The 27,111-nt window shown below is 47.9% G+C and overlaps 1 protein-coding gene across 3 annotated transcripts; it reads right to left on the bottom strand.

Annotated features, from left to right (window-relative positions):
- Positions 1-1,735: 1,735 nt before the first annotated feature.
- Positions 1,736-27,111, bottom strand: CHPF2 (chondroitin polymerizing factor 2). Of its 3 annotated transcripts, XM_075917571.2 has the most exons (6): positions 26,486-27,111; positions 24,921-24,998; positions 24,058-24,778; positions 18,172-18,736; positions 10,008-10,190; positions 1,736-6,131 (listed from the first exon to the last, which is right to left on the bottom strand). In XM_075917571.2, exons 3-6 carry the CDS (start codon positions 24,330-24,332, stop codon positions 4,869-4,871), a joined length of 2,286 nt encoding a protein of 761 aa, XP_075773686.1. In that variant the 5' UTR covers positions 24,333-24,778; positions 24,921-24,998; positions 26,486-27,111; the 3' UTR covers positions 1,736-4,868. The 3 variants fall into 3 exon arrangements, with proteins under 3 accessions (XP_075773686.1, XP_075773685.1, XP_075773687.1); XM_075917570.2 differs by lacking the exon at positions 24,921-24,998; XM_075917572.2 differs by lacking the exons at positions 24,921-24,998; positions 26,486-27,111 and adding an exon at positions 25,871-26,452.

Here is a 27,111-nt window from a genome sequence, read left to right as displayed (position 1 = left end):
GGCAATGATAAACAAAATGTCTCATGGGTCACACACAGAACACCGATGGACTGCAGGTTGCCTACCACTGCTGTATACTACAGAATCATAGAACTAGAAGGAACCTTGACTGTTCAAGTCCAGCCTCCTGCAGTCATGGCAGGTCCAAGCAGCATCTAGACATCTCTGACAGGTATTTGTCTAACTTGCTCTTAAAAATCTCCAATGATGGAGATTTGACAATCTTCAAGGCAATTTTAACCACCCTACCAATCAGGAAGTTTTTCCTAATGTTCAACCTTAACTTCCCTTGCTGTAATTTAAGCACATTACTACTTATCCTATCATCAGAGGTTAATGAAAATGATTTTCCTCCCTCCTCCATATTACAACCTTTTAGCTACTTGAAAGCTATTATTTCCTTCTCCTGGTCTTCTCTTTTCTAGACTAAACAAACCCATTTCTTTCAGTCTTCCCTCGTAAGTCATGTTTTCTAGACCTTTTAATCAATATTCTCTTCTCTGGACTTTTACCAATTTGTCTGCAGCTTTCCTGATGTGACATCTGGAATTGGGACATAATACTCCAACAGAGGCCTAATCAGTGCAGAGTAAAGCAAAAAAATGACTTCTTGAGTCTTGCTTACAACACTCCTGTTAATATATCCCAAAATAATATTTGTTTTTGCAACATTGTTACACTGACTCATATTTGACAGAATCGGTCTAAGAACTGACCTCTGTGGAACCCTTCTTCTAGCATGACTGTGAACCCTTGAAAACTACTCTGTCAATGGTTAGCCAATCAGTTATGCACGCACCTTATAGTAGCCCATCTAGGTTATAGAGTTCCCTAGTTTATTAATGAGATCATGCAAGACTGTATTAAATGCCTTAGTAAGCTATAATTCTCTGGGTCCTTATTTTCCTTTTTATAGATGGGCACTGTATTTGCCCTTTCTAATATTATCGAATGCAGGAGAGTCCACAGCTTTTCACAGATAATAGCTAATGGCTCAGATATCTCCTCAATCATATCCTTCAGTATTCTAGGAAGCATTTCATCAGACCCTGATGATTTTAAAAAAAATCTAACTTGTCTAAGTAATTTTTAACTAGTTCTTTTCCTATTTTAGCTTCTGAACCTATCCCATTTTCACTGACGTTCATTATATTAGGTCTCCAAACACCACCAACCTTTTTGGAGAAAATCAAAGTCATTAAGCACCTTTGCTATTTCCACATTTTTTGTTAGTTGTTCCCTCTTCATTGAGTAACAGTCACACATTATCCTTGGTATTCCTCTTGCTCCTAATGTATTTGTAGAATGTATTCTTGTTACCCTTTATGTCTCTAGCCAGTCTGAGCTAGTCTTGCATTTTGTCTGTTCAAATTTTCTCCCTGCATACTTGTTTGTTTATATTAATCCTTTTTAATTTTGGCTTAGTTTTCAATTTTTGAAGGACTCCTTGATTTTTAGATCATTCAGGATTTCCTAGGTAAGCCTGGGTAATCTCTTGCCATACTTCCTACCTTTCCTACACAGTGGAATAGTTTGCTCTTGTGTGCAAGCTCTGCCCAGCGAGTCCAACTGAGGTAGACTCATTGAGAGACTTTTACTCTGAACCAATCTCAGCAAGTATTTGAGGTGACACCCAACAGCCTTTTCCAAACAGAGCAGGGTTTATTAGTCAACTGGAATGCCGCAGTAGGAACTTCTTGGGTTAATACTCATAAGCAAAAGACAGACCATCCTACCCAAACCAGCACTTCATCCAGCTGCTGTGGAGTCTTTTTTATTGTTTTTCTCTCATCTTCATGAGATTCTCAGGTGAAAGTGAACAAAAAGATTCCACAGTCAGGAGCAACAGAGATTCACAGACTGTGAAAGGGCTGACCACAGGAAGCAGCAAAAACATACAGAAATGCAGCAAAGATAGAAAACCTGTGAAAAAGCACCATCAGCATGGACTGCATACTGAAAGAAGCAGAACAGTAAAAGGTTCCGTAGACGGATAAGTGGGGTAAGACCACATGAAGCCAATTCTGCAGGGAGCCTAGATATAAAATTGTTGCTTCAATTTGAAAAGATCTAGTGAGGGATTTAAGTGAATTTAAGAAGGCTTGAGATTGGAATAAGGTTGATCCTGCAAATCAGCACCATTGTCTCGCTTCCTTATAGGGTCACAAAACAATAAATGTATAGTCAGATGATAACGTTTATCCAGGGCACTATAAATAGTTAAGTAGTAGAGTCTAAGTTTGAAGTGACCCTTGAGGCTTATAGGAAAAGGTTTCAGGGTGTGCAAAAGAACCAGGATGCAATAATATATGAAACCATCACCCTACTGGAAGATTCTCCATAAAAAAAGTATGGGTTCTGGAAAGGGAATCTGTGTAGATGCCCCAAAAGTAGGATTTGGGTAAATCCACAGTGGAGGGAGCCACCAATCCTAATAGATTCCTCAGTGGAGACCTACGGCTATAGCTACACAGTATATGGCAGTGAGCCTCCCACCCTGGGTCAAGACTTGGGTACACAATTAACAGCTATGAGGACATTGTGGCTTGGGCCCTGAAATTGAAGGAAGAATGGGCTTCAGCTTCCAAGCTCCAGACTAAGTCACAACTTGCTGTCTACACTCTGTTGACCTGGGCTGGGAGGTTCACTACAGCTGGCTATGTAGATCGCTCTCAAAGATGTGAGATGTAGAACCAGTGATGGTGACTCTACTATGACTTTGGTAAGTTGTTCCAATAGTTAATAACTATCATGGTTAAATGTTAACATTTCCCATCTGAATTTGTCTAGCTTCATGCTCATCCCCAGCTTCTGGCAAACATGCTAGGGACACGATCCTTATACATCCTGGCTAACTGCCATTGATGAACCTATTCCCCCTGAATCTGTCTAGCTCTCTTTTTGAACCCTGTTAGTCTTGGCTTTCAACATCCTGTGGTAAGAAATTCCAGTTGACTGTGTATTGTATGGAAAAAATACTTCTTTTGGTTCATTTTAAACCTGCTGCCTATTTCATTTGGTCACCCCTTAGATCTTGAAAATGCAAAAAAATAGCACCTTCCTCTACTTTATCAACACCAGTCATGATTTTATAGACTTCCATCATATTCCCCCCTTGGTCATCTTTTTTCCCAGCTGAAAATCGCAGCATGACTAATCTCTCCTCATCAGAGAGCTGTTCTATACTCATAGTAATTTGTGTTGCCTTTCTGAACTTTTTCCAATTCCAAAATATGGTGGATGCATCTGAAAAAAGAAGCTGTGGATACAACAGATTTACATAAAAGCAATATGATAATGTCTTATTCTCCATCCCTTTCTTAATGATTCCCAACATTCTATTTGTTTTGACTGGCTGTACACCAAGTGAATGTTTTCAGAACTATCCACAGTAACTCCAAGATCTCTCTCTCTCTCTCTCTCTCTCTCTGAGTGGTAACAGCTAATTTAAGTCATCAACTTAAACATAGCTATTTATGAGTCAATGAATGGCTAAGCGGGGTGATAAGTAGAGAAGCTATCTTTGTAATGGTTAAGGTAATTAGCATCTTTGTTAAGGCCCATTCGTAGTATCAAATTTAAGCATGAAAGAAAGTTCTGAAGTTTCTCTCCGTAATCTGGTGTTAAAGTCTCTTTGAAGTAAGATGCATGTAGTAAGGTCATTAAGACTATATCCACGTAGGTTGAAATGAAAAGCAACTGGTTTTTCCTTGTGAAGATGTCTGATTTGTGGGCATTAATTCTTTGGCGAAGAGTCTGAGAAGTCTTCATGTCCTTCTGCTATGTATATTGGACAGACTTCTCAGACACTTCGCCAAAGAATTAATGCCCACAAATCAGACACCAGACATCTTCCCAAGGAAAAACCCAGTTGCTTTTCATTTCAACCTTTCATTTCAACATAGTCCTAACGACCGTACTACATGCATCTTACTTCAAAGAGACTTTAACACCAGATTAGAGAGAAACTTCATCACCTATTAAACCATCTTGTTAGTCTTTAAAGTGCTACATAGCTTTTCCTTTTGTTCACTCAGTTTTGTAAGATCCTTTTGTAGCTTTTAGCAATCTGCCTATCCTGTGTAACTTTGCATAATCTGCAAATTGTGCCTTCTCATTTTCTTTTTCCAGATCATTTATGAAGTTGGTCCAATAAAAGATTACCTCACCCACCTTCTCTCTCTCATGTACCTTGGGACTGTCAGATACAACTATGCTGCATTTGAACATTTACATTTTGTTTACATTTAAATAGGGTTGCCCTCTGGGGAGGGCAGCTGGCAATTTTTCCCTCCTCTGGGCTCTAAAGTGAATGTTTGGCATTGGGTTAGGGAAGCTGCATTTTAATAGAGTGGAAGAACAGGAATCCCAAGAGGAAAGCACAGTACAGTACTAACAAGTCAGGATTCAAGAGGTGTTTGTGTGAATGCAGCAGTGAACACCTCAGGGGATCCAAGCGTCAGAGAATGGGAGCAGTGCATACATTAATATGCAATCAAGGCATTCTTGTTCTGATTTAGATCTATTTACTTCCTCTGTATAGTGCTTTGGGTGAATTATGTGGCTCAGAGTAGACTGGCCATAATATTATAGCTTCCTCCCCCTTACGCCCACAGCCCACTTTGTGAGTGTCACTGTACCAGCTGGATAGTTGTGAATGAGAAGAGACTTGTGATGTTAGTTTCTCACAAAGTAAGTTGCATGAGAAGAAACTTTAATCACTTTTCTTATGAAACCAAATCTTTCAACTGCCCTGCCCACCCCGGGGCCTCGTACCCCCATCTTTCCAAGGACACAGTTGGGGCTGGGAAGAAGGGTGGAAGGTGCAAATGTTAAGGTGCTGGGAACCATTGGTAGCAACTGGTCCTTCAGGTGCTATTGGCCTGTTCCTGCTCAAAAAGGGCCATGGCGAGGTGCGAGCGGGAGGAGAGTCCCTCCAGGTTACTAAGCACACAGCGGTGATAGAGTTCCTCACTCAGTCGGGGGTTGCAGCTCCGGAGCATGTATTTCTGCACCAGCCCTGGCTCCACAGCCCGGAACAGATGCAGGCCAGAGTAGCGAAGGAAGACATCAAATACTTCCATGCTCTCCAGCACTTCATCCCGGTCCAAAATGTCAGCTGCCAACTTGGTGCGTGCTGCCATGTAGTCAGAGTTGTAGAAGCAAGCCTCAGCAAAGGCGTGACGGTCAAAGTGCCCATCCCTCAGGAAGTCAGTGCTGGAGGAGGCGGCCTGCTCCCCATGGTACATCAGCACTGGGTTGAACTCCTGGAAGTGCATTGGAAAGAAGACCTGCCAGTTACTGATGGTGTTCATGCGGCAGCGATTCAGGAACTCTGTGTTAACCTCTGTCCAAACGCTGGCCAAGAAGAAGAGAGTGTCCACTGGGTGCTTCTTTGACACTATGTCCATGAGCTTCACCTGGGATGGCACCTCAGTTTTGACGCTGATCCAGGGGATTTTCACCTCTCTGTAGCGCTTTTCCAGCTCTCCCACCATAGCTTTGACCCCAGCAAAGACATCCAGCTGGCTGACCCGCTGGGCATCATAAGGCTGGTAGATGAAGAGCAGTGTTAGCAGGGCATTGTCATGTGTGTCCAGTGTGTTCATAGCAAACATGTCCAGGAAGTTGCTGACAAAGTCCAGCTCCTGCACGGTCAGGGGCAGCACCACCTGCACACGTGTGGCCTCTGTCACATATGGCATGGGGATGATCTCCAGCTTGCTGAGAGGCCGCACTAGACTCACTCGCTTAGCGAGAACAAGGCTGTGGCCCTTCTGGGTGACAGCCTCCAGCAAGAGGTCCAGCATGTACTCCATGCCCCGTGTAGGGTCAAAGCGCCGGTAGCCATTCAGCAACTGTTGCTTGTAGAAACGAAGCTGGGGCTGGTAACGGCTGTTGAGCTGCTGCAGTGCCGCCTCAATGATGTCACTAACATCTGCCTTGCTGGCTCCAGCCAGCTCACATTTGGGGGAGCCATCAGCACAGGAGAAGAGATGCTGCTCTGTGAAGTAGTCCCAGCTGATCACCTCAAAGCGGGATTTGGGAACAAAAGGGGCATTGATGCCTATGGGCCATGTCAGCCCCCCCTCACCTGCTGGTGTCAGCGATGTCAAGTTCCTGATCTGCATCTGTGAAGAAAGTACACACCTGTTTATGGATTCATAGATGTACGGCTGGAAAGGGGCTTGAAGTAACCTAATCCAGCCCCCACACGGCAGAATCAGGTATGCCTAGACCAGTGGTCTCCAACCTTTACACACCCAAGATCACTTTTTAAATGACAGAACAAGCCAAGATCTACCACCCCGCCCCTTCCTCTCTATTCTCCTGCTATCCCCAACCCTTATACTGATGCTTCCCCCTTCTCCCCCCAATTCTTCTGTAGGAAGAGGTTTTTCCAACATTTGGCCTGTCTAGACTGGACCAAATGTAAGAAAAACCCTTTCTTTTGGAAGCCCATTATTCCCTGTGGAAAGAGGAATATAGGGGTTACCGAAAGAGCACGTTTGCTCTTCCACTAAAAAAAGCAGAACAACAAACACATCCCTGGATGCAGAAGAGCTTTTCTGGGTTATCTCCGGAATCCTGAAAAACTCCTGCAGTCTAGCTGTACCCTCGCTGGGTTGAGGCAGGATGTGTAGGCTCTGGGGTGGTAATGAGGGATTTGGGTATGGGAAGGGGTGAGAGGTGCAAGCTCTGGGAGGAAATCTGGATGCAGGAGGAGGTGGAGAAGGGGATGCTGGGTCGGGGAGGGGGCTTCAGGCCAGGCAGTGTTGGGGTACTAAGCAAGCCACAGGCTTGTGGATATGAGGGTGCAGGAATTTGGGTTGGAGTATATGAGGGGCTCAGGGCATGGGGTTCCAGTGTATGATAGGTTCAGATCTAGGGTCTGGGGGAAGGGGGAGTGCAGAAGTGTTACGATGCTGTGGGCAGATGGGGGCTTGGCCCCAATTGGGGGTTTGTTGGCCAGGCTTCATTTTTAAATAAAATACTATGTCAAACACAAAAAGCGTCTGCATTGTCTTTATTTATGAGAAGGGCAGGGAACCTGTTTTGAATCAGGGGTCACTGACCCACAGAAAAATCAGTTGGGGCCACACAAGTGAGATGCAAAATAAAAACTCCTCCAAAACCCCCACAAGCCTCACTAATGTGGCCCCAACTGTGCTGGTGAGAGCAGGGGACATAGTATTGGGGAAGGGTGCCAGGGAGTACCGGGACAGGGGGCCAGTGGGTGCTGGGGCAAGGGCCTGGGGCAGAGGTCAGGGTGCCGGTGGGGCAGTGTACTTGTGGGGGTCTGGGTAGGGGGAGGGGACAGGGACCAGTACCTGGGGATTTTGCAGCTGCAGGCCAAGGCCCAGGAAGTGCGTGGGCTGCTCCCCCGAGCCCTAAACAGTAGCATGGTACCTGAAACCCTGGTTCGTCGTGTGCCTGATGCCTTCCTGTGCAGGATGGGAATGGGGGAGGGGGGGGAGAGAGAGTCCGGGACCGCGCCGGGTCCAGCTGGCGCGCTGGAGACTTTATTCCTCTCTGCCTTTAGGGGGAGTCCCAGACTGTGCCAGGGAATAAAGCTGCTCGGGCAGTGGGAACGGGGAGTCCCAGACCATGCCAGCCCCAACTTCTTGGACAGCGCGCGCTGCCCGAGCAGCTGGAGCCGGCGTGCTGGGGACTTTATTCCCCTGCTGCCTACCTGCGGGGGAAGGGGGAGTCCCAGAACTTGCCAACGGCAACTGCTCAGGAAGCTTGCGCCTTACTCCTTCCCTCCCCTCCCCGCGGCAGCACGCGCTGCCTGAGCAGCCAGAGCCAGCGCAGTCCGGGACACCCAACCCGTTCCCCAGGCGCAGGAAGGCAGCAGGGGAACAAAGTCCCCAGCACGCGATAGACCGGCATTTTTGGTACCATGCCGGCTGTTCAGGGGGGAGGAAGAGCAGCCTGCGCACTTCCAGTACCAAGCACGCGGCTGCAGAACTCTCCCCACCCCGCTGGAAGCCTACACTCCCTCCGTTGTTCCTGGAGGTAGCATTGGCGCGGCATTCATCTTGGGGGGTGGGGGCAGTGAGGGGGGCCCCTCAAAAGCCTCGTGATCGACTGGTCGGGCCCCCAAGATTGACCAGTAGATCACGATCGACAGATTGGTGATCATGGGCCTAGACCATCCCTACCACGCGTTTGTCCAATGTATTCTTAAATGGGTCCAATGATGGGGATTCCACCACCTTCCGTGGAAGCCTGATCCAGACATTAACGAAGCTTAGAGTCAAAGTTTTTTCTAACCTCAAACCTAAATCTCCTTGCTGCAGATATTAAGCCCGTTGCTTCTTGTTCTACTGACAGTGTCCATGGAGAAAAACTGATCCCCCTGCTCTTGATAACACCATGTTTGCAGGCAGTTATCGGGTCCCCCCTCGCCTCATCAGTGTTCCCTCTATTTTTCCCCCACTTCTGAGCAGAATGAATTTTCTTCTGTGCACCAATATGAAGGGGATGTGACACACATCCCCTTCATATTCGTGCACGTAACAAAATTCACAGGGTGGAGCCAAGGGATTCTGAACGTGGGAGCAGGCTCAGGAGTGGGGCAGAGATTAGAGTACAAGAGTGTGCAATTCTGGCTGGGGGTACAGGCTATAGGGTGGAACTGGAGTCAAGGGACTCAGGGCTAGGGCAAAGGGTTGGGGTGCAACGGTTCTGACTGGGCATGAGGGGTTTGCAGTGCAGGAGGGGGGCCAAGGCACCCAAAACTGGTCACTACTAAGGATGTAAAGTCCGATTTAATTAGTTAACATTTAATTGTTAACTGATTAGAAGAGGGAGGGGGCTGCTCCAGCTCTATGTGGGCTCATGGGTTGGGAGTCAGGGCCAGAGTGGGGGGGAGAAGTGCTAGAAGTAGCAGCAGGGAGGGACACTCCCCACCCCCCGCCACACAGACACAGCAAAGCTGCAGACTCCCCCACTTGCCACGAGGCTGACGACACCCTGCAGAACTGGAGCTGCCCTCCACCTAACCGTTACCTGTTCACATCCCTAGTTGCTACTCCAGCAGAGGCCTCACCAGTGTCACATCGCCCACGTGACACTCCTATTACTATCAGAGAGCACGAGCCTTTCACACAACTGCTTCTCATTGTTGGCCTATATTGAATTTATAATCCACTAAATCCTTAGATGCTTGTCAGCAATACTTAAACCCAGTCAGTTATACCTCATTAGACTCTCTTTCCTGTCTCAAACACTACCTTGATGCTCGCCCCCCTTTATTTTCATCCAGATGGTTTCAATTTATCAGCCCATGTAGTCTCAATGTGTAATGCAGTACTTCCTCCTTTTCCCACACATCTGTCCTTCCAGAAAAAGCTATATTTCTCTACACCAATATTTCAATCATGCGATCTACACCCCCAAGCCTAGTCTGATACCAGTTAAGTCATACACAAGTTACCATTACATCCAGTTCTTCCCATTTATTCTCCATACTCCCTGCTTTTGGGTATATTCATCTATAATGCTGAGCAGTTTTTCCTCTTGTTCCTATAACCCTACTGTAATTTTCCATCCCCTGCTCCGAACATCAAGGCCTCTGTTAAGGTCGCCTTTTAATACCTATCTGTGGGCTTTTGTCACATTCCCCCTTTGATACTAGTTTAAAGCTCCTCTTACTAGGTTGGTGAATCAGTGTTTGAAGATGCTCTTCTCCTGGAGAAGCAAATGGACTGGTCCCTTGTCTTGTCCTGTCCCCCTCTCTAGTCCCAGAGGGGCAAATGGCCTGATCCCTCCTACCTACCTAGAGCTTCCTGAATCTTTTGAGGTACAGGACAGAATGATTCTGAAACCACACCCTCTTTGTGCAGGCGCTACTTCCACAGAGGAGTATGCCACTGCCTGGCTGTTAGAGTCTCTTCCCTACAGACTTTGGGGGTGGGGGAGGGGAAGAGACAGCTCTTGTCTGACTTCACACTCCATCTTTGCCTCACGGGTTCCCTGCCAGTGTTCCCCCACACAGATACCTGGAGTTGCTGGATCTCCTGGTAGGCTTTGTCCAGCTGGATCCTGCTGAAATGCTTGTGCAGTCGGTACATTAGGGTCCCCTCAGAAACAGGGTGCACAGTGAGTGCCTCCTGGAAGTCCTCACCCTCCTCCTTCTCTGGGTCTGCATTTTTGGCCAGTTCATAGGAGCGGTAATGCTGGCCCTGAAATGAATAAGAGTCAGGGAAACTGGTCAGGAACTCTGGGACTCACACTGGGTCCCACCTCCACAACCACTCACTCTGAAGGGGGACAAGAGCCAAAGGAGAAACACTTGGTCACTGGGAGTAGGTTTCACTCTCCTCAACTCGCTTGATATATCAGAGAGGATTCAGTCTCTTTAGTTTTTCTTTCAAGCTAGAGAACAGGAACAATTTTCGCAAGGGAGTTTAGAGGGGAAGTTTGAAGGGTGCTAAATATAATTGACAGTCTTTAAACTAAACTAAAACCCAAATCACCTGATAATAATAATAACAATAAAAAACCACTATCAAGAAGCTAATTAGCTCCAGGAGTACAAAGAGAATGCAGGCAGAAGCCCAGCAGCAGAGTGGGGGCTATCCAGTCTCTTGCACCCAATGTAGCATGGACCATTGCCTGCCCTTGGAGAGATGGCATGTGTGTGCATTCGGTGCAAGGAGCTCCTGGTCCTCAGAGATTGCATACAGACTTTGGAGACCAGGATTGTAGAACTGGAGGAGCTCATCAGTTAGGCTTCAGGATTACATACATCCCCCTCCCCAGCAACACTGGGGGGGAGGGGGGGGGAGCAAGCAGGAGCTGGTATGCACAGGGAGTCAGATTTTAATCCTCATCACCCACTTCCTGCCCCCCCCCACCTCTCTATCAGAGGCAGCAGTGGGGATGGAGAGGACAAGCAGGTGCCAGAATGCACAGGGAGCCAACTTCCACCCCAATGTGTAAACCTGTAGCTGCTGAAAATTTCTGTGGTTACACATTTACCCAAATAAATGCCTTGTAACACCCGTGAGAGGTACATAGAGGAGACTTCCAAGGACACAGAAGAACAGTCCCAGCCCCACTCAGACAGCCTCTATGCCAGGGGTGGGCAAGATGTGGCCAGCAGACCACATCCAGCCTGCCAAGTCATCCGATCTAGCCCACAGCTCCTTCGCCAGAACCCTTCAGCACAGAGCAGCTCATGCTTTAAACAGCCAGATGGATGTTATCTCTGATCTAGATGCTGGGGAAGGAAGGGGGAGGCTTTACACACTGTCCCACCCCTCAGCTCTCATTGGTCACTTTTTAGGCTGCTAAGTAAGATTTTCAAATCTGGGACCTCCTTGATAACATTCTCTGAAATGTTTCCAGTTATACATGTAGGGCCAGGTAGACAGGCCAATCTACAGGGTCTCAATGTGTGGATGAGATGATGGTATAGGGAGGAGAGTTTAGTTTTATTAGGAGCTGTGGGAGCCCATGTAAGCCAAAATTGAACCAGATTGATGGCACTTAAAATTAAAAAGGTTGTACAGCAGTTTTTAAACTAAGGGCTGAGGGAAAGCTGACAGGTGTGGAGGAGCACATGGATTGGACAGAGACATCCCTAGGAGAGGGCTATTATTAGAGAGTCTCTATGTCCTAGTAAAGAGAAGAGGATGGAAGATGATCAAATAAGAGTAAGATCAGATGAGAAACAAGGAAATGAAAAAGAGTCCCATTCAATCACAGCAGGTAATGGCAGGCAGGCAAATAATGACGAGTTTTTAAACGAAAAGAAGCAGTGAGGGATCTGCAAATGCTAGAAATCTAAATAATAAAGATGGGTGAACTAAAGAGCCTCATATCACATGAGGATATTGCTATAACAGGCATCACAGAAACCTGGTGGAATGAGAATAATCAATGGAGAGTCATAACAAGGTACACAATATCAGGGAAGGACAGAACAGGTCATGCTGGTGGGGGAGTGGCACAAAACTTGTAAATGAACCAAACTGTTCCATAAAATCTTAATGGCTAGTAAATTCTATGCTCTAATAATATGAATATAGCAGTAGGAATATATTACCTACCATCTGACCAGGATGGTGTTAGTGACTGTGAAATGCTTAGGGAGATAGAGAGGCTATAACATTTTTTTTTAAATCAACAACAATGGGAGATTTCAAATATCCCCAGTTTCACTCGGCACTCATCACCTCAGGATGGGATGCAGAGATAAAGTTTCTTGACACCTTAAATGACTCCTTTTTGGAGCAACTGGTTCTGGAACCCACAAGAATTGCTTCTCCTCTTAATTTAGTTCTAAGTGGAGTACAGGATCTGATCTAAGAGATGAATAGAGCTGGACCACTTGGAAATAGTGACCATAACGTAATAAAACGTAACATCACGGTGGCAGGAAAAACACCAAAGCTGTCCAACACTGTAGAGTTTAATTTCAGAAATGGGAACTACAACAAAATGAGGAAGTTAAACAGAAATTAAAAGGCACAGTGCCAAAAATAAAATCCCTGCAAGCTGCATGGAAACTTTTTAAAGACACGATAATTAAGACTCAACTTAAATGTATATTTCCAATTAAAAAACACAGTAGGACAATGGTCTCCAACCTTTTTACACCCAAGATCACTTTTTAAATCTCAGAACAGGCGGAGATCTACCATCCTGCCCTTTCCTTGAAACCCCGCCCCTTCCTTGAAGCCCCGCCCTCTCTATTCTCCTCCTGTCCATCACTTGCTATCCCCAGCCCTTACTTACACATTCTAATAAACAGTTTATTTTTAAATTATGCGATATATAAAATTAAAATCACGTGTTTATAGTTATGAAATAAATGGTCCGTTTTTATTCATGCTATTTCAATCTAAAATGAAGCATTTATAACTATACATTTTGTGGGGACAGAGTTATGTGGCTGGGGGCAGGGGAGAGGGGGCAGGGTGCTGGGAGGGCAGAGGACAGGGTTCTGCAGCTGGTGACAGGGTGCCCGTGGGGACAGAGTTCAGGGAGTGGGGACGGGAATAGGGACAGAGTTCTGTGGCTGGGGACAGGAGAGTGGGGACAGAGTTCTGTGGCTGGGGACAGGGGAGTGGGGACAGAGTTCTGTGGCTGGGGACAGGGGAGTGGAGACAGAGTTCTGTGGCTGGGGAGTGGGGGCTGAGGTACCAGTGGATGCAGAGAGTCCCCTGCATCTGCCTCCTCCCAGGATTCTCCTGCCCCCGAAGGAAACCAGCATGCGCCTGCCCCGCGCCGACCCCCCGCCGAGGCACAGGGAAGCCCCGCGTGCGCCTGCCCCGGGGCTGACTCCCCGCCTCCGCCGCAGGGAAGTCCCGCACGCGCACGCCTGCACCAGGGCCAACCGCCCCTCCCCCCCGACACAGGGAAGCCCCCCGCGCGCGCTTGCCCCGACAGCAACCCCCCCCCCCGGCGCAGGGAAGCCCTGTGCATGCCTGCCCCAGCACCAAACTCCTCCGCTGGCGCAAGGAAGCCCCACGCGCGCCCTTGCCCCAGCACCAACCCCCTCCCCCCCCGGGCGCAGGGAAGCCCTGCGCACGCCTGCCCCAGGGCCGACCCCCCGCGCACGCGCCTCCCCCGGGGCTGATTCACCCCTCCTGTGCGGTGCAGGGAGCTGATGCTCCCTCCCACAGTACACCCGGCAGAGCAGCTAGCGCACTTGCGGAATCGCCGGAAGTGGAGCTAAGCTGCAGGACTTCTGCCCATCCCTGGGATGCCGACACTACCTCCATTTTCACTTGAGGTAGGTAGTGGGGCTTCTCGGGGGTGGGAGGGAAATGGGGGTGGGGCGGACAGGACGCCTCGCAATCGACTGGTCAAGGCCTCGCAATCGACCTGTTGGTGATCACAGCAGTAGGAGAACCAAAAAAGTGCCACCATGGCTTAAACAAGTAAAAGAAGCAGGGAGAGATAAAGAAGCATTGTTTAAAAAGCGGAAGTTAAATCCTAGTGAGGAAAATAGAAAGAAGCGTAAACTATGTCAAATGAAGGGTAAAAAGATAACTAGGAAGGCCAAAAAACAATCTGAAGAACAGCTAGCCAAAAATTCAAAAGTTAATAGCAAATTTTCAAGTACAGTAGACTTCTGATAATCCGGCACCTTTGGGACCCAGAGGGTGCCGGATTATCAGATATGCCGGAGTATCAGGAGGTACTCTGGCGGGGGGGCTGTGACAAGTCTGCAGGAGATGGAGGGGGGTTGGCGGGGAACAGTGCGAACCCCCCGCCATTTTGCAGGGAGTCGGGGGAAGCCCCGCGCAGCTGCCAGCGACAGGCCAGCTGAGGTTACAAGCAGCAGCAGTGGACTTGGGGAAGCAGCGGGGCAGAGCAGCTGGGGTGCTGCTCGGTTGGTCCCACAGAACCACTCAGGTGAGGGGCGGCGCTGCAGGACAAACCCGGCAGCACCCCAGCTGCTCTGCCGCGCCGCTGCTGAAACTGATGAATGGTGGACTTGGGGGAGCAGCTGGGGTGCTGCTGGATTGGTCCTGCAGCGCCGCCCCTCGCCTCGCTCCCTCTCCTCCGCCGCTACTTGCAGCCCCAGCTGGCCAGCAGCAGGCAGCTACGCAGGGCTTTCCCCTGGCTCCCTGCAAAACCGTGAAGGGTTCGCCCCCTCGCCATACCATTCCCCGCTGACCCCGCCGGCCGCAGCGCGGGTCCCAGCCGACTTGTCACAGGGGTATAATTTCCTTCCCCTCTCCTCCCCTCCCCTTTCCCGGCCCATGAGCGTGCGTGGGGCTCACAGGAGCTCCAATTGTCCGGCTGGCTGGCTGGAGCACTTCCGGGTTCCAGTTGGTGCCGGACTATCAGGAGTGCCGGACCACTGGATGCCGGACAATTGGAGTTTTACTGTATATCAGAAGCAAGAAGCCTGCTAAACAACCAAGGAGGCCACTGGACAATTGAGATGCTAAAGGAGCGCTTAGATCTTCACAAGAATCCCAAACCCGACCCATTCCTTTTAGGAGACAAAACAGAGGAACTATCCCATATTGGAGGTCTTAGAGGAGATTTTGGAACAAACTAAACAGTAACAAGTCACCAGGACCGATAGCATTCACCCAAAAGTTCTGAAAGAACTCATACGTGAAACTGCAGAACTACCAACTATGGTTTGTAACCTACCCTTTAAATCATCTTCTGTACCAAATAACTAGAGGATAGCTAATGTGATGCCAATTTTTAAAAAGGGTTCTACATGTGATCCTGGCAATCCCAGGTAAGTCTAACTTCAGTACCTGGCAAACTGGTTGAAACTAAACAACAGAATTGTGAGACATGGATGAACATTATTTGTTGGGGGAAGTCAACATGGTTTTTGTAAAGGAAAATCATGCCTTGCCAATCTACGATAACTGTTTGAGGAGGTCAAACAAACGTGGATAAAGGAGATCCAGTGCATATAGTGCACTTCGATTTCCCATAAGCCTCTGACAAGGTTTCTTACAAAAGGCTCTTAAAGCAAAATAAGCTGTAATGGGATAAAAGGGAAGTCCTATCACGGATTGGTAAAAGACAGGAAACAAGAGGTCGGAATAAATTATCAGTTTTCAGAATGGAGAGAGGTAACTAGTCATGTCCCCTAAGGGCACCAATCCCATCTAACAGTCATAAACAATCTGGAGAGAGGGGTAACCAGCGAGGTGGCAAAATCTGCTGATGATACCAAACTGCTCAAGATAGTTAAGTCCAAAGCAGACTGTGAAGAGCTTCAAAAAGATCTCACAAAACCAGGTGATTGGGCAACAAAATGGCAGCTGAATTTTAATGTTGATAAATGCAAAGATTTGCAATTGGAAAACAAACTCAACTTCAGGGTGAACCTCTTGTCGGGCAACATCCATCATCTGGCATGATTTTAATTAGCTGGATGTCCACATATCATGAGTGTGGCCAAATTTCCCGCGAACTCAAAGTTTGTTCACAGCCACCAGTCCTTGCTCTCAGTGTTCTGTGCTGCTATTTAGCTCTAAATGTCTTCTAAGAACCCAGGAAGCAGTGGCAGTTTTGGTAATACCACTAGACAATGCTGACTTCTAGTGGTCCAGCAAATTCTCTGGTTTAACCGGTCAGGTCCTGAGGGTGCTAGACTAGAGAGGTTTAACCTATATACGTATAAAATCATGGGGAATAATTTCACTGTTACCACTCAAGAGAGATGATGGAGTCATTGTGCATAGTTCTCTGAAAACATCCACTCAATGTGCCACAACAATCAAAAAGGCAACAGAATGTTAGGAATCACTAAGAGAGGGAAAGAGAATAAAACAGTATCTTACTGAATCTATATAAATCTACGGTACACCCACATCTTGAATACTGCGTCCACATGTGGTCACCTCATCTCAAAAAAGGTATCTTGGCATTGGAAAGAGTTCAGAAAAGGGCAACAAAAATGATTAAGGGTATGGAACGGCAGCCATATGAGGAGAAATTAATAAGACAGGGACTTTTCACCTTAGAAAAAAAGAGGAGACAAGGGCGGGGGGAAGATATGATACAAGTCTCTTCATATCAATCATGATTTTATAAAGTAAATAATGAAAAGTTATTTGCTTGCTTCCACAACACAAGAACCAAGAGTCACCAAATGAAATTCTTAGGTAGCAGGATTAACAACAAAAGTATTTCTTCAATGCAAAGTCAAACTGTGGAATTATTTGCCAGAGGATGTTATTAAGGCCAAAACTTTAAAGGGGTTCAAAACAGAAATAGATAAATTCATGGAGGATAGGTCCATCAATGGCTATTAACCAGGATGGGCAGGAATGGTGTCATAGCCTCTGTGTGTCAGCAGCTGGGAATGGTGAACAGGGTGGATCACTTCACCATTTCCTGCTCTGTTCATTACCTCTCAGGCACCTGGCATTGGCCACTGTCGGAAAACAGGATACTGGGCTAGATGGACCTTTGGTCTCACCCAGTCTAGTTGTTTTTACATTCTATCTTAGGCCGCTTCCCACCTTCTTGAAAAACAGTGCAATTTCCCAGGAGGATGTGGATGAGATCTGACAAGTAGCTCCACTACCCAAGTGTTGAAGGTGACAACTAGGCTCTTGCCCAGGGGTGGGCAAGATGCAGCCCAAAGGCTAGATATGGACTGCCAAGTCCCCGGATCTGGTCCACATCCACTCGACTGGGACCCTTAGGCACAGATCAGCTCATGCTTTAAACAGCTGGCTGCTCTCTGCTTTGGACGCTGGGAGGTTTTGCACACTGCCCCTAACCCCAGCAAAATCTCTCATCTCTTATTGGCTAGTTTCCAGCCAATAGAAACTGAGAAATTTTGCTGGGGATAGGGGCTGCACTCAAAGCCTCCTTCCCACCCCCATTCCTGGAGCAGAGCCACATGGAGAGCAGCCTGGGACTGCAGCAGACAGGCAGAGAGCCTGCCTCAGGTTCTTGCAGGCCTGCTGGGTGGGACTTGCCTAGGTAAGTGCTTCCCAGCTATGGCCTGCCTCCGGCACCCTCTCTCCCCTTCTTTCCCCAACTACATGCCCCAGGCTACCACCTCCTCCTTCTCCAGGTCACCACCCAAACCCTCTGGGCTCCCTCTCTCTATTTTCTCCAGGTCACAACTCCCTCCTAGATCCTGCACCCCTTCCTATGCTCCTCCCCCAGACCAGAATCCTCTCCTCCACCCATAACCTCTCCCTGAACTTGTACACCATTCGCCTGCCATAGGTCATCACCCAAATCCTCTGAACCCTCTTTTCACCTTTCTCCCAGGTCACAACTCCCTCCCAGACCCTGCATCCCCTCCTAGAGCCCCTCTCCCAGGTCAGAATCCTCTCCAGCACCCATACCCACTGCTGGACCCTGCATCTGAAACTTCTGTCCCAGATCACACCACCCTCCTTCACCCAAACTCCCTCTCAGAGCCCACAAACTCTACTGCACTTCAGTCCCTTACCCCAAGCTCCCATCTGAACCCAACTTCCATCCCAGACTTCACACCCCCTCCATAGAAGTGCAGCCCCTTTAACATTTACCAAAATCTTGGAGTGGCCTCCCATAAACAATTATTCCCCCTCTTGCATCTTCTTACTTCCAGTACTTCACAGCATAGGTTTTGTGGCCCTCTCCCCTTTGCCCTATGGAATAAGGTTGTGAGGATGTGGAATCTATTGGGTTAAGGCTGTGCCCTAGCCCCTGGAGAGACAATACCTGGTGCTGGGAGACACAACTAATGCCAAGGAAGTCAATGATGCAGCGTCCTAGCCACTCATCCGGGCGCACGCTGAGAATCTCATTACGGCAGCTGTCCAGGTGCCGATGCAGCTTGAGCAGCAGGCTTCGGGAAAGCAAGTAGCCAAAGCCACCATGGCAGTAGCGGGCTTGTTCATCCCCCCCAATGAACTCCTCAGCCCGTCCTAGGTAGACATCCTGGTTAATGCTTAGGTGTGTCACAAGGGCTTTAATCTGCTCAGCCTGGACATAGGTGTCATCCTGCATGACATAGAACCAGTCATAGTCACCCCCAAAGTGCTGGTGGATGTAGCGCATGGTCTCATACATCAGCCAGACTGGACGTTCATCCCCATGTGACACCAGCACCATGCCATGTGGCACCTTGGCACTGCGCAACCCTGTAAAATATAGCAGGTGCGGGAAGTGATGGGCCACTGTCTTGTTCACTGCCACAGCCAGTGTGTTCATGGTTGCCTTGGACGTGAGCACAGCCACAAAGAGCCGTTCATGGAAGCCCAGCTCTGTCTGAATATAGCGAGTCCTGCAGGGAAAACACAATTACAGTTACAACACAAGCAGCTGTGAGAAGGGAAACAGATCTGAGCTCGTAGTTGGATCAGAGGCAGAAGGGGCACCTACACCCACAGCTGATGTTTCAAATAGTCCAATTCCTTTCAAAGCTGATTTAGGGCTTAGCTATGTGGACCCATTACTAAGTCTCACGTTTTAAAGCTCCTTCCCTCTTCACAGAAACCCAAACCAATAAGCATTCTAACACTTGCACCCAACTAGAGAGAGAGATGGCATCATCCACTAATGAAAGACTGCCCCCTGTGGGCTGGGATTTAGCAGTGGTTTAACAGCCACTCAGTAATGCTGAACAACAATTTAGAATAGGAATTTAGAACCTTTTTTGGGTCAGGGGCTGCTGATCTACAGAAAAGTCAGTTGGTGGCTGCATACAAGTGAGAAACAAACCACCCCCTACTGACATGGCCCCTGACTGAGGTGAAAGACACTCCCTGCATTCAACCTCACACACCTGAGCCCAGGGGGAGAGGCGAGGGGAATGCTAATAGATTGTGTGTGCTCCAGACTTAAAGTGGGGGGCCCCCTAAGCCTCAGGGGCTGCATCCAGACCCCGGGCCTGAGGTTCCCCAGCCCTGGTTAATGGGAAGAAGTGTAGAGCATTCAACAGAAATTGTGGGGGAGGGGAGTTGAAGGGGGCAAAATGAAAAAATGAGAGATCATGGGACACCCTGGAGATCACATCTCAACTTCTGCAGAAGTGCCACAAATGATCAGGAACTTGATCTTATATCTTGTCTGAAAGATAGCAGTCTGGTAGCACTGTCTCAGAGGGGAAACTGACCTTAAGAAATCTATCCAACCAGCTGTGTAACACCCCATAGTGCTATGACAGCATTAGGATCAGCACTGACTAAAATGGGAGTACAGTCCCCACCAAGCGCCCACACTGCTCCCTCCAGCCTCTGTCTCTTCTCCAAGCACTAGGAACACAGAAATTGCCAGACTGGATCAGAACTGAGATCCGTTATCCTGTTTCTAATAATAGTCAGCACCACATGTTTTAAAAGAAGCTTCAAGAAATCTTCTAATCTTTTGTAGTTAAACTGGTTCATACCCAGAAGCATGAGGTTAAATACTTCTTCCAAAATTTATACTAGCACTATTATAAGTCTTAGCAATAAACTAGGGAAATACAACCTAGATGGGGCTACTATAAGATGGGTGCATAACTGGATGGATAACCGTTTTCAGAGAGTACTTATTAATGGTTCACAGTCATGTGGGAAGGGCATAACAAGTGAGGATGCACAGGGGTCTGTTTTGGGACCAATTCTGTTCAATATCTTCATCAACAATTTATCTTCATCAACAGGGGAGGGATCATGTGAGGATTACCTGTTGTGTTCCCTCCCTCTGGGGCATCTGGTATTGACCACTATTGGCAGACAGGATAGTGGGCCAGATGGACCATTAGTCTGACCCAGTAGGGCTGTCCTTATGTTCTTATTGGCAGAGAGAGTATGCTTACTAAGTTTGCAGATGATACCAAGCTGGGGGGAGAATGTTTGTAACTGCTTTAGAGGACAAGGTCATAATTCAAAATGATCTGGACAAACTAGAGAAATGGTCTGAGATTATTGAACTTCATCCTGTTTAAGACAAATGCAAAGTGCTCCACTTAGGAAGGAACAATCAGTTTCGCACATACAGAATGGGAAGTGACTGTCTAGGAAGAAGCACTGCAGAAAGTGGACCACAAGGCAAACATGAGTCAACAGTATGACACTTGCAAAAAAGCAAACATGATTTTGGAATACATTAACAGGAGCATCGTGAGCAAGACTTCAGAAGTCATTCTTCTGCTCTACTCTGTGCAGATTAGGCCTTAACTACAGTATTGCGTTCAGTTCTGGACATAACATTTCAAGAAAGATGGAGAAATTGGAGAAGGTCCTGAGAAGGGCAACAACAACGACTGAAGGTTTAGAAAACTTGACCTATGAGGAAAGACTGAAAGAATTAGGCTTGTTTATTTTAGAAAAGAGAAGACAGAGAGGACATGATAGCAGTTTTCACATATTTAAAAGGGTGTTACAAGGAGAAGGGAGAAAATTTGTTCTCCTTGGCCTCTGAGGATAGGACAAGAAACAATGGACTTAAACTGCAGCAAGAGAGATTTAGGTTGGACATTAGGAAAAACTTCCTACCTGTCAGGGTGGTGAAACACTGGAATAAATTAGGGATGTGAAAGAGTAGTCCATTAGTTGATTACTCAAATTTCCCCCACTCTCCCACTGCAAGAGGGGAGGGAGCAGGAGCCAGTACTGAGGGGAGCCAGCTTAAAAGCCAGTTCCACTCAGCACCATCTCCACGGTGTGGTAGGGGCGGGCAAAAGGAGGCAGAAGCACAGCAGTGCTGTTTTTAAATGTACTAAGAGGTAGACAGCTCTTACTACAATTAAAAGGTAAAGCTGTAGCAGTCTGGACCCAGCATGAACTGGCATTGCTTCAGTTCCGGCTCGTCCTGGGCCCCAAACCTACACCTGCTGCAACTTTGCAGTTTAAAATGGAGTAGGAGCTGGGATGCCTACGCACCCAGCTTCTACTACATTTGAACTGCAGAGCCTCAGCAGCCCTTTTTGACTAATCATGTACTTGATACAAATTGTATCATGTACATGATTAGCCATTTACTTGCTACTGAACATCCTTAGAATAAATTGCTTAGGGCAGTGTTTCCCAATTTTATTTGGCCATGGAACCCTTTTTAACTCGAAAGAATTTTGCAAAACCCCTAATAACAATCTTATATATGGAGCTGAAAAAGTAGACCACAAATAAGTAAGGATAACAACAAACAAATGCTAAACAAGGTCATAAGATCAACACAAATGAAAACTGTTTTCATTAAAATGTATAAATGCTTAAATATAATTTTTTTAAATCATAAAATGTTATTGTAATGGCATTTTCTTGCAGAACCCTTATTTTCACTTCGCAGAACCCCAAGGTTCCGTGGAATGCCATTTGGGAAACACTAGCTTAGGGAGATTGTGGAATCTCCATCACTGGAGATACTTAAGCACAGGTTGTATAGACATCTGTCAGGGATGATCTAGATGGTGCTTGGTCCTGCCGTGAGGGCAGAGGACTGGACTTGATGACCTCTTGAGGTCCCTTCCAGTTCTAGTATTTTATGAGTCTATAAATTCAGCCTTGACTCCCTGTGGCACTGAATAAAAAGCATTTCCTTTGACAAGTTTTGAATTTCCCACCTTTCAATTTAATTGAATGTCCCCTTTTTTCTTGTGTTTGAGCTAGGAAGATTAGTTGCTAATCTCTCTGTAACCCCTCATTATTTGATATACTTAATCATCTTCCCTTGTTTCTTTTCTGAAGTACGATATTTTTCCATCACCTAATCTTTCTTGTTCTCCCTCTCTGAACCCACTCTCTTCTACAATGTGCTGCATGCAGTACCCAGATGAGGCCAAACCACTGACTTATAGAAATGTTATTTTTTTGCTTATTATTCTGCTTTCTATTCTTAGTGTAACCAAACATCTTGTTTGCTTTTTTTGACCTTATCTGCAGACTGAACAGGTATTTCCACGCAGCTGTCTATAAAGACACCAGGTCGCTTTCCTTAGTTGATTTTGAAACATATAAGGTATAAGTAGATTACTTTTCCCCCTCCAGTGCATACTGCTTTGCAGTTTGTATCACTGAATTCAATGTACCATTATGTTGCCCATTCATGCAGCTTGATACAGTCCCAGAAGTTTTTCATGGTCTGCTCTGATCTAGACTAATCAAAATAACTATGTCATATGCAAATGTTGGTACATTATGGCTCATCCCTGTGGGGTGGGAGGTGCCTACTCAACACTAATGAAAAAGGATTAAAATTGGAGTTTAGGAGATCAATAAAAAGTGCTTGGCCACACCTGCAATGTGGGCCAGTCATGACCAATTAATCTTAATGAGGAGAGGAATAATGAATCAATATAAACAGAGGAAGTCTGTAACAGAAAAGGTGACAGCTGAATTTAGTATCAGGGTCTTAGTCTTGAGATAAAATTTAAAAAGCTCTACTACATTTATAAGGATACATAGCAGGGTAAGAATTTATTGGCATAGCTGTATGGGGAATATAAGTGATGGCTGTTCTCAGCAGATAAGTCTGCTTCGCCATAAAGCATAAGACAGGTAGGAACTCTGCAGTTGCTCTCTGGGATCAGAAAATGGAAATAGCCATGGGAGACATTCAACTGACGACTAAAGTAGGAATAAAAGACTGAGCCTAAAGATGGTAGAAGGGGGTTTAAGCTTACACTTTACTCTGGGATTTATTGGGGGATTCCAGGAGAGAATACTGAGTCTTAGCCCTGTGAGTAGGGCAAACTCAGAGAGGTTGTGGGACAGGCCTCCTTACAGGCTTAGTATGAGTCAAGGGAAATGGCAGCAAGAAGTCTGAGGGATTGACTTGCCTACCTGGAACCCACTATATAAATAGACCTGGGTTCCTCTACAACCACTTGTGAAGCCTGTAAGAAGGGAAAAGATGTCTGTAAGTCCTGAGGAAAGGGCTTATGAACCACTGGGACCAAAATCAACTGCAACAGACTAGATAGAGAGATTGGACATTTTATTTGTTGAGTTTTTTGGTACCCTAAATTGTGGCCTGTTCAGAGGGCTGAGTTATAGGAAGACAGACACTGCTGAGCCATTATCCATAGGGACCACCAAGTAGGGAAGATTTCTACAAACACCACACCGACTGATGTAGGGGAATGCCTGCAGTGAGCGCACTCTTCTGCAAACCCTCCTTTCCAGATCATTAATATACTAAACAATTCAGATCCTACAATGGAACCTTGAGGCACTGACTATTAGATTGTCATGGTAAGGACGGACTACTTATTCCTGTTTCATTTTCTTTTTCCTAGCCAGCAGGTGATCCACAAGACGACTTTGTCTCTCACCCATGGACTACTGAATTTCTTTAACAGGCTCCTGTAAAACATCTTACCAAAGCCATTTTCAAAGTTCAACAAAGTTGCTTCTCCTTTATCTGCTTCTTTGCCACATTCAAACAATTCTAATAGATTAGTGGAAGACATTTTTCCCTTAGCAAAACTGTGTTGGTTATACCCTGCCACATCATAATCTTCCAGATGTTTTAGAATACTATATTTAGTTACATTTTCAACCAACTAACCCAGTCTAACCCTGTTTAGCCCATAAGAGTAGATGTTAGTTTCAGCCCCACGTTAGTTCTAGGAGGTCACCTTCACCTCACGATGACCTGCTCAAAAGGAATGTCTCCTACCTGAGCACTTTCTTGTAAGGTTTGTTGGGGTCTCGGTAGTAGGGAACAATCCTGGGCTTGAAGTCCTCATTCCGTCCTGGTCCTCCTCCAGCAACAGAGTCCTGCTGCATTTTCCCTGCAAACAGCCCATTGTTTACCCCTGTGTCCATGCAAGTATCCTCTCCATCACTCTGGATCCAGGAGACACGCAGCAGGCTTAGACTGCATCCCAAGGAGAGGCCCAGAATGAGTGGCAGTGCAGGCCGCAGAAAGGCAAGAAGAGTAGCCAGACGCATGGCAAAGCTATCATGAAACAATATGCAGGATCTTCAACAAGGAAGTGTCTAGAATTATGAAAAATCTTGACAAAGGAAAATCTAAAAATGCACCAGAACTTGAGAAAACTAGAAAACAGTGATCCAGAAGCATGAGAGGCACAATTTCCCACTTAAAAGCAATAGTAGACCTCAGATCTAGCCCAATCATGGGTATATAACAGTGTCAGAGACAAGTCACAAAGTTCAGAGAATTTGGCAATATGGTTCATGTTGGAAAGAGAATTAAATGAGCTCCAGGTAGTGTCCACATCTGGGGACATGGCAAGTCATTCCCAGCTCCTTGACAGTTAAGGCAGAGAGGGCTCCAGCCCGGAGACCTGTAAATCCAATCAGCTCCAGGAACTCCAAGTGACTTCTCATATGGAATGGACTCAGAAACTTTCACAAACCTCCAAGTACAGGAGCTTTAGGAACAGAAGGAGAAAAAACAAACAAAAAAACAATGCTCAGGTTCTCTGGAACAACATCTGGAAAAATGAAACACTGACCCTTTGCAGCTGGTGGACAGTGTCTCAGGCTAACAGCCTGCATGAGAGCCTGTCCCACCTGCTTGTTTCCTGTTGCCCTTCTGCTGCACTTCTGATGGTCCCATCCAGGCTACTTAGAGAGAGGGAAACTCAACAGCTAGAATTACAAGATTGAATTTGCATCAGTGACATCCTAACTTTAATTTGAATCAGAATACATGGTGTTCTCAGACTCCAGAGCTGGGATTACCATTCACCTCTTGCTAGAAGAGAGATCCACTTCTAAGACAATGCCAGGGAGATTGGCCAGTGCTTCTTGCACTGGGGAAGCAGAGAGCCTTAGAGGTGGAGAAGAGACTGGGGCTACATGAGTTTCTCTTTAAGATACAAGTTCTATTACAACCCCAGATTGGGAGGACTGCCTAGATAAGGATATTTGGCTTTTTACAACTAAGGCAGGGTTAGAGAACCTTGATTTGTCCCCTGAGATTTGGGGATCCCCCACAGGATGGAGCGAGGTAGTGCACCCGCCATGCTAGGGCGCACAAAGGTTCAGCACCCCACTATGTGGCTGGTGCACTAGAGCCAGCTTCCTGCTGGGGGGTGGGGCAGAGAGGGCAGGGAAAGAGCCCCAAGCATCACAGGCCTGATACAGGCAATCATGGTCCACATCCAGTTTGCAGGCTCTGCCTAGGATTACGGAAGAAGCAGCTCTGCACTGGAACAGCTATGTGGGGAGGAAGAGGTTCTGCACTGAGAAAAACAGCACAGAGCAACACTGTCCCCTGCACTGCTTAGAGCAGTGGTCCTCCAACGCGGTGCCCGCGGGCACCATGGCACCCCCTGGGGCATTTATGTCCACTCACCTAGTGACCAGGGCCAGCCCGAGTCATTCTTGCACCTCGGGCCCTGGGCACATGTGTGACCCCACCCCCGGCATCCCCAAAAGGTTGGGGACCACTGGCTTAGAGGCTCCACCCTCCATGCTCCCAGTGGCCTGGAATCCCAGCAGTAGAAATCTGTACTCACCAGTGCAGGGTGGTCCAGAGCCACCTCCATGCCCCACATGGAGCTGAGAAAGGACGTGCCCTCCCACATCCCCAGCCCACTCCTGCACTTTCCCTTCCTGACCCTACACCTCCATCCCACTCCTGCACTCTCATTCTCAGGCCACTCCTGCAGCTCACCTCCTCCCCAGAGCCTACACCCCTAGCTCTCTCCCCAGTAACCCTCTCTGACACATTAAATCCCTCATTTTTGGTCCCACCCCAGAGCCTGAGGGCAACAGAATCTATTAGCCCCAGGCCTCTAGAAAAGTTATTCCAGCCCTGGGGAAAAGGCCTGAGCCTTGGCCCACCATGGGGCTGAAGCGTGAGGGGGACTCTGGGGCCCTGACTCACACAGGTGAGCTGACGGTCTCTCTTTCTCGGCTGGAGGCCCAGGCCCCTGCCTGAGCACACAGCGGTCAGCGACTCAAAGAGGATTCCCCCCCCCCTTAGGCCCAGCGCCCGGCTCGCTCCTTGGGCGCAGAGCTCAGCGCAAAAGCGTCGCCCACGGGCTGAGCGCGCCGGGGAAAGCGCCCCGCCCGCGGGCCCAGCGCGACGCCCCCGGCCCTGGCCTGGCCCCCGGCGCCGCCCCACGCACCAGCCAGACGCTCCCCCGGCAGCCGCCCAGCCCGGCTCCGCCTCCCGGCGCGTCTCGCCTCACGCGGGCGCTGGGCGGCCGGGGGCTGGCTCCGCGCGTCCGGCCAGGGCTCCAGCAGCTGCCACCTCATGCCAGCCCTCGCCGTCCTGCGACTTCCTCTTCCTCCCTGGGCCGGCCTGAGCCCGCCCCTGAGCGTCCTCTCTAGGCTCCGCTTCCGGCCGCTCTGTGCTCTCTATGGTCCGCTTCCGGCCGCTTCGAGCTCACTATAGTCTTCCTCCTTCCGCTCTGTGCTCCGTCCTCTCTAGGCTCCGCTTCCGGCCGCTCCGCGCTCTCTATGGTCCGCTTCCGGCCGCTTCGAGCTCTCTATAGTCTTCCTCCTTCCGCTCTGTGCTCCGTCCTCTCTAGGCTCCGCTTCCGGCCGCTCCGCGCTCTCTATGGTCCGCTTCCGGCCGCTTCGAGCTCTCTATAGTCTTCCTCCTTCCGCTCTGTGCTCCGTCCTCTCTAGGCTCCGCTTCCGGCCGCTCTGTGCTCTCTACGGTCCGCCTCTGGCCGCTCTGCGCTCCGTCTCTCTATGGTCTTCATACGGCCGCTCTGCACTTTGTCCTCTCTGTGGTCTGCTTCCGGCT

This window comes from Pelodiscus sinensis, chromosome 2 (genome assembly GCF_052426305.1).
Source record: "Pelodiscus sinensis isolate ZL-2025 chromosome 2, ASM5242630v1, whole genome shotgun sequence".
Classification (NCBI taxonomy): domain Eukaryota; kingdom Metazoa; phylum Chordata; order Testudines; family Trionychidae; genus Pelodiscus; species Pelodiscus sinensis.
This window is presented reverse-complemented; position numbering and strand designations above follow the sequence as displayed.

Coding starts and splice junctions, on each gene's coding strand:
- CHPF2 (XM_075917571.2), bottom strand. CDS start 24,332: ATGCGTCTGGCTACTCTTCTTGCCTTTCTGCGGCCTGCACTGCCACTC. Junction 18,737..24,057: donor CCTTACAAGAAAGTGCTCAG/GTAGGAGACATT, acceptor TTTTCCCTGCAG/GACTCGCTATATTCAGACAG. Junction 10,191..18,171: donor GTTGTGTCTCCCAGCACCAG/GTATTGTCTCTC, acceptor TATTCATTTCAG/GGCCAGCATTACCGCTCCTA.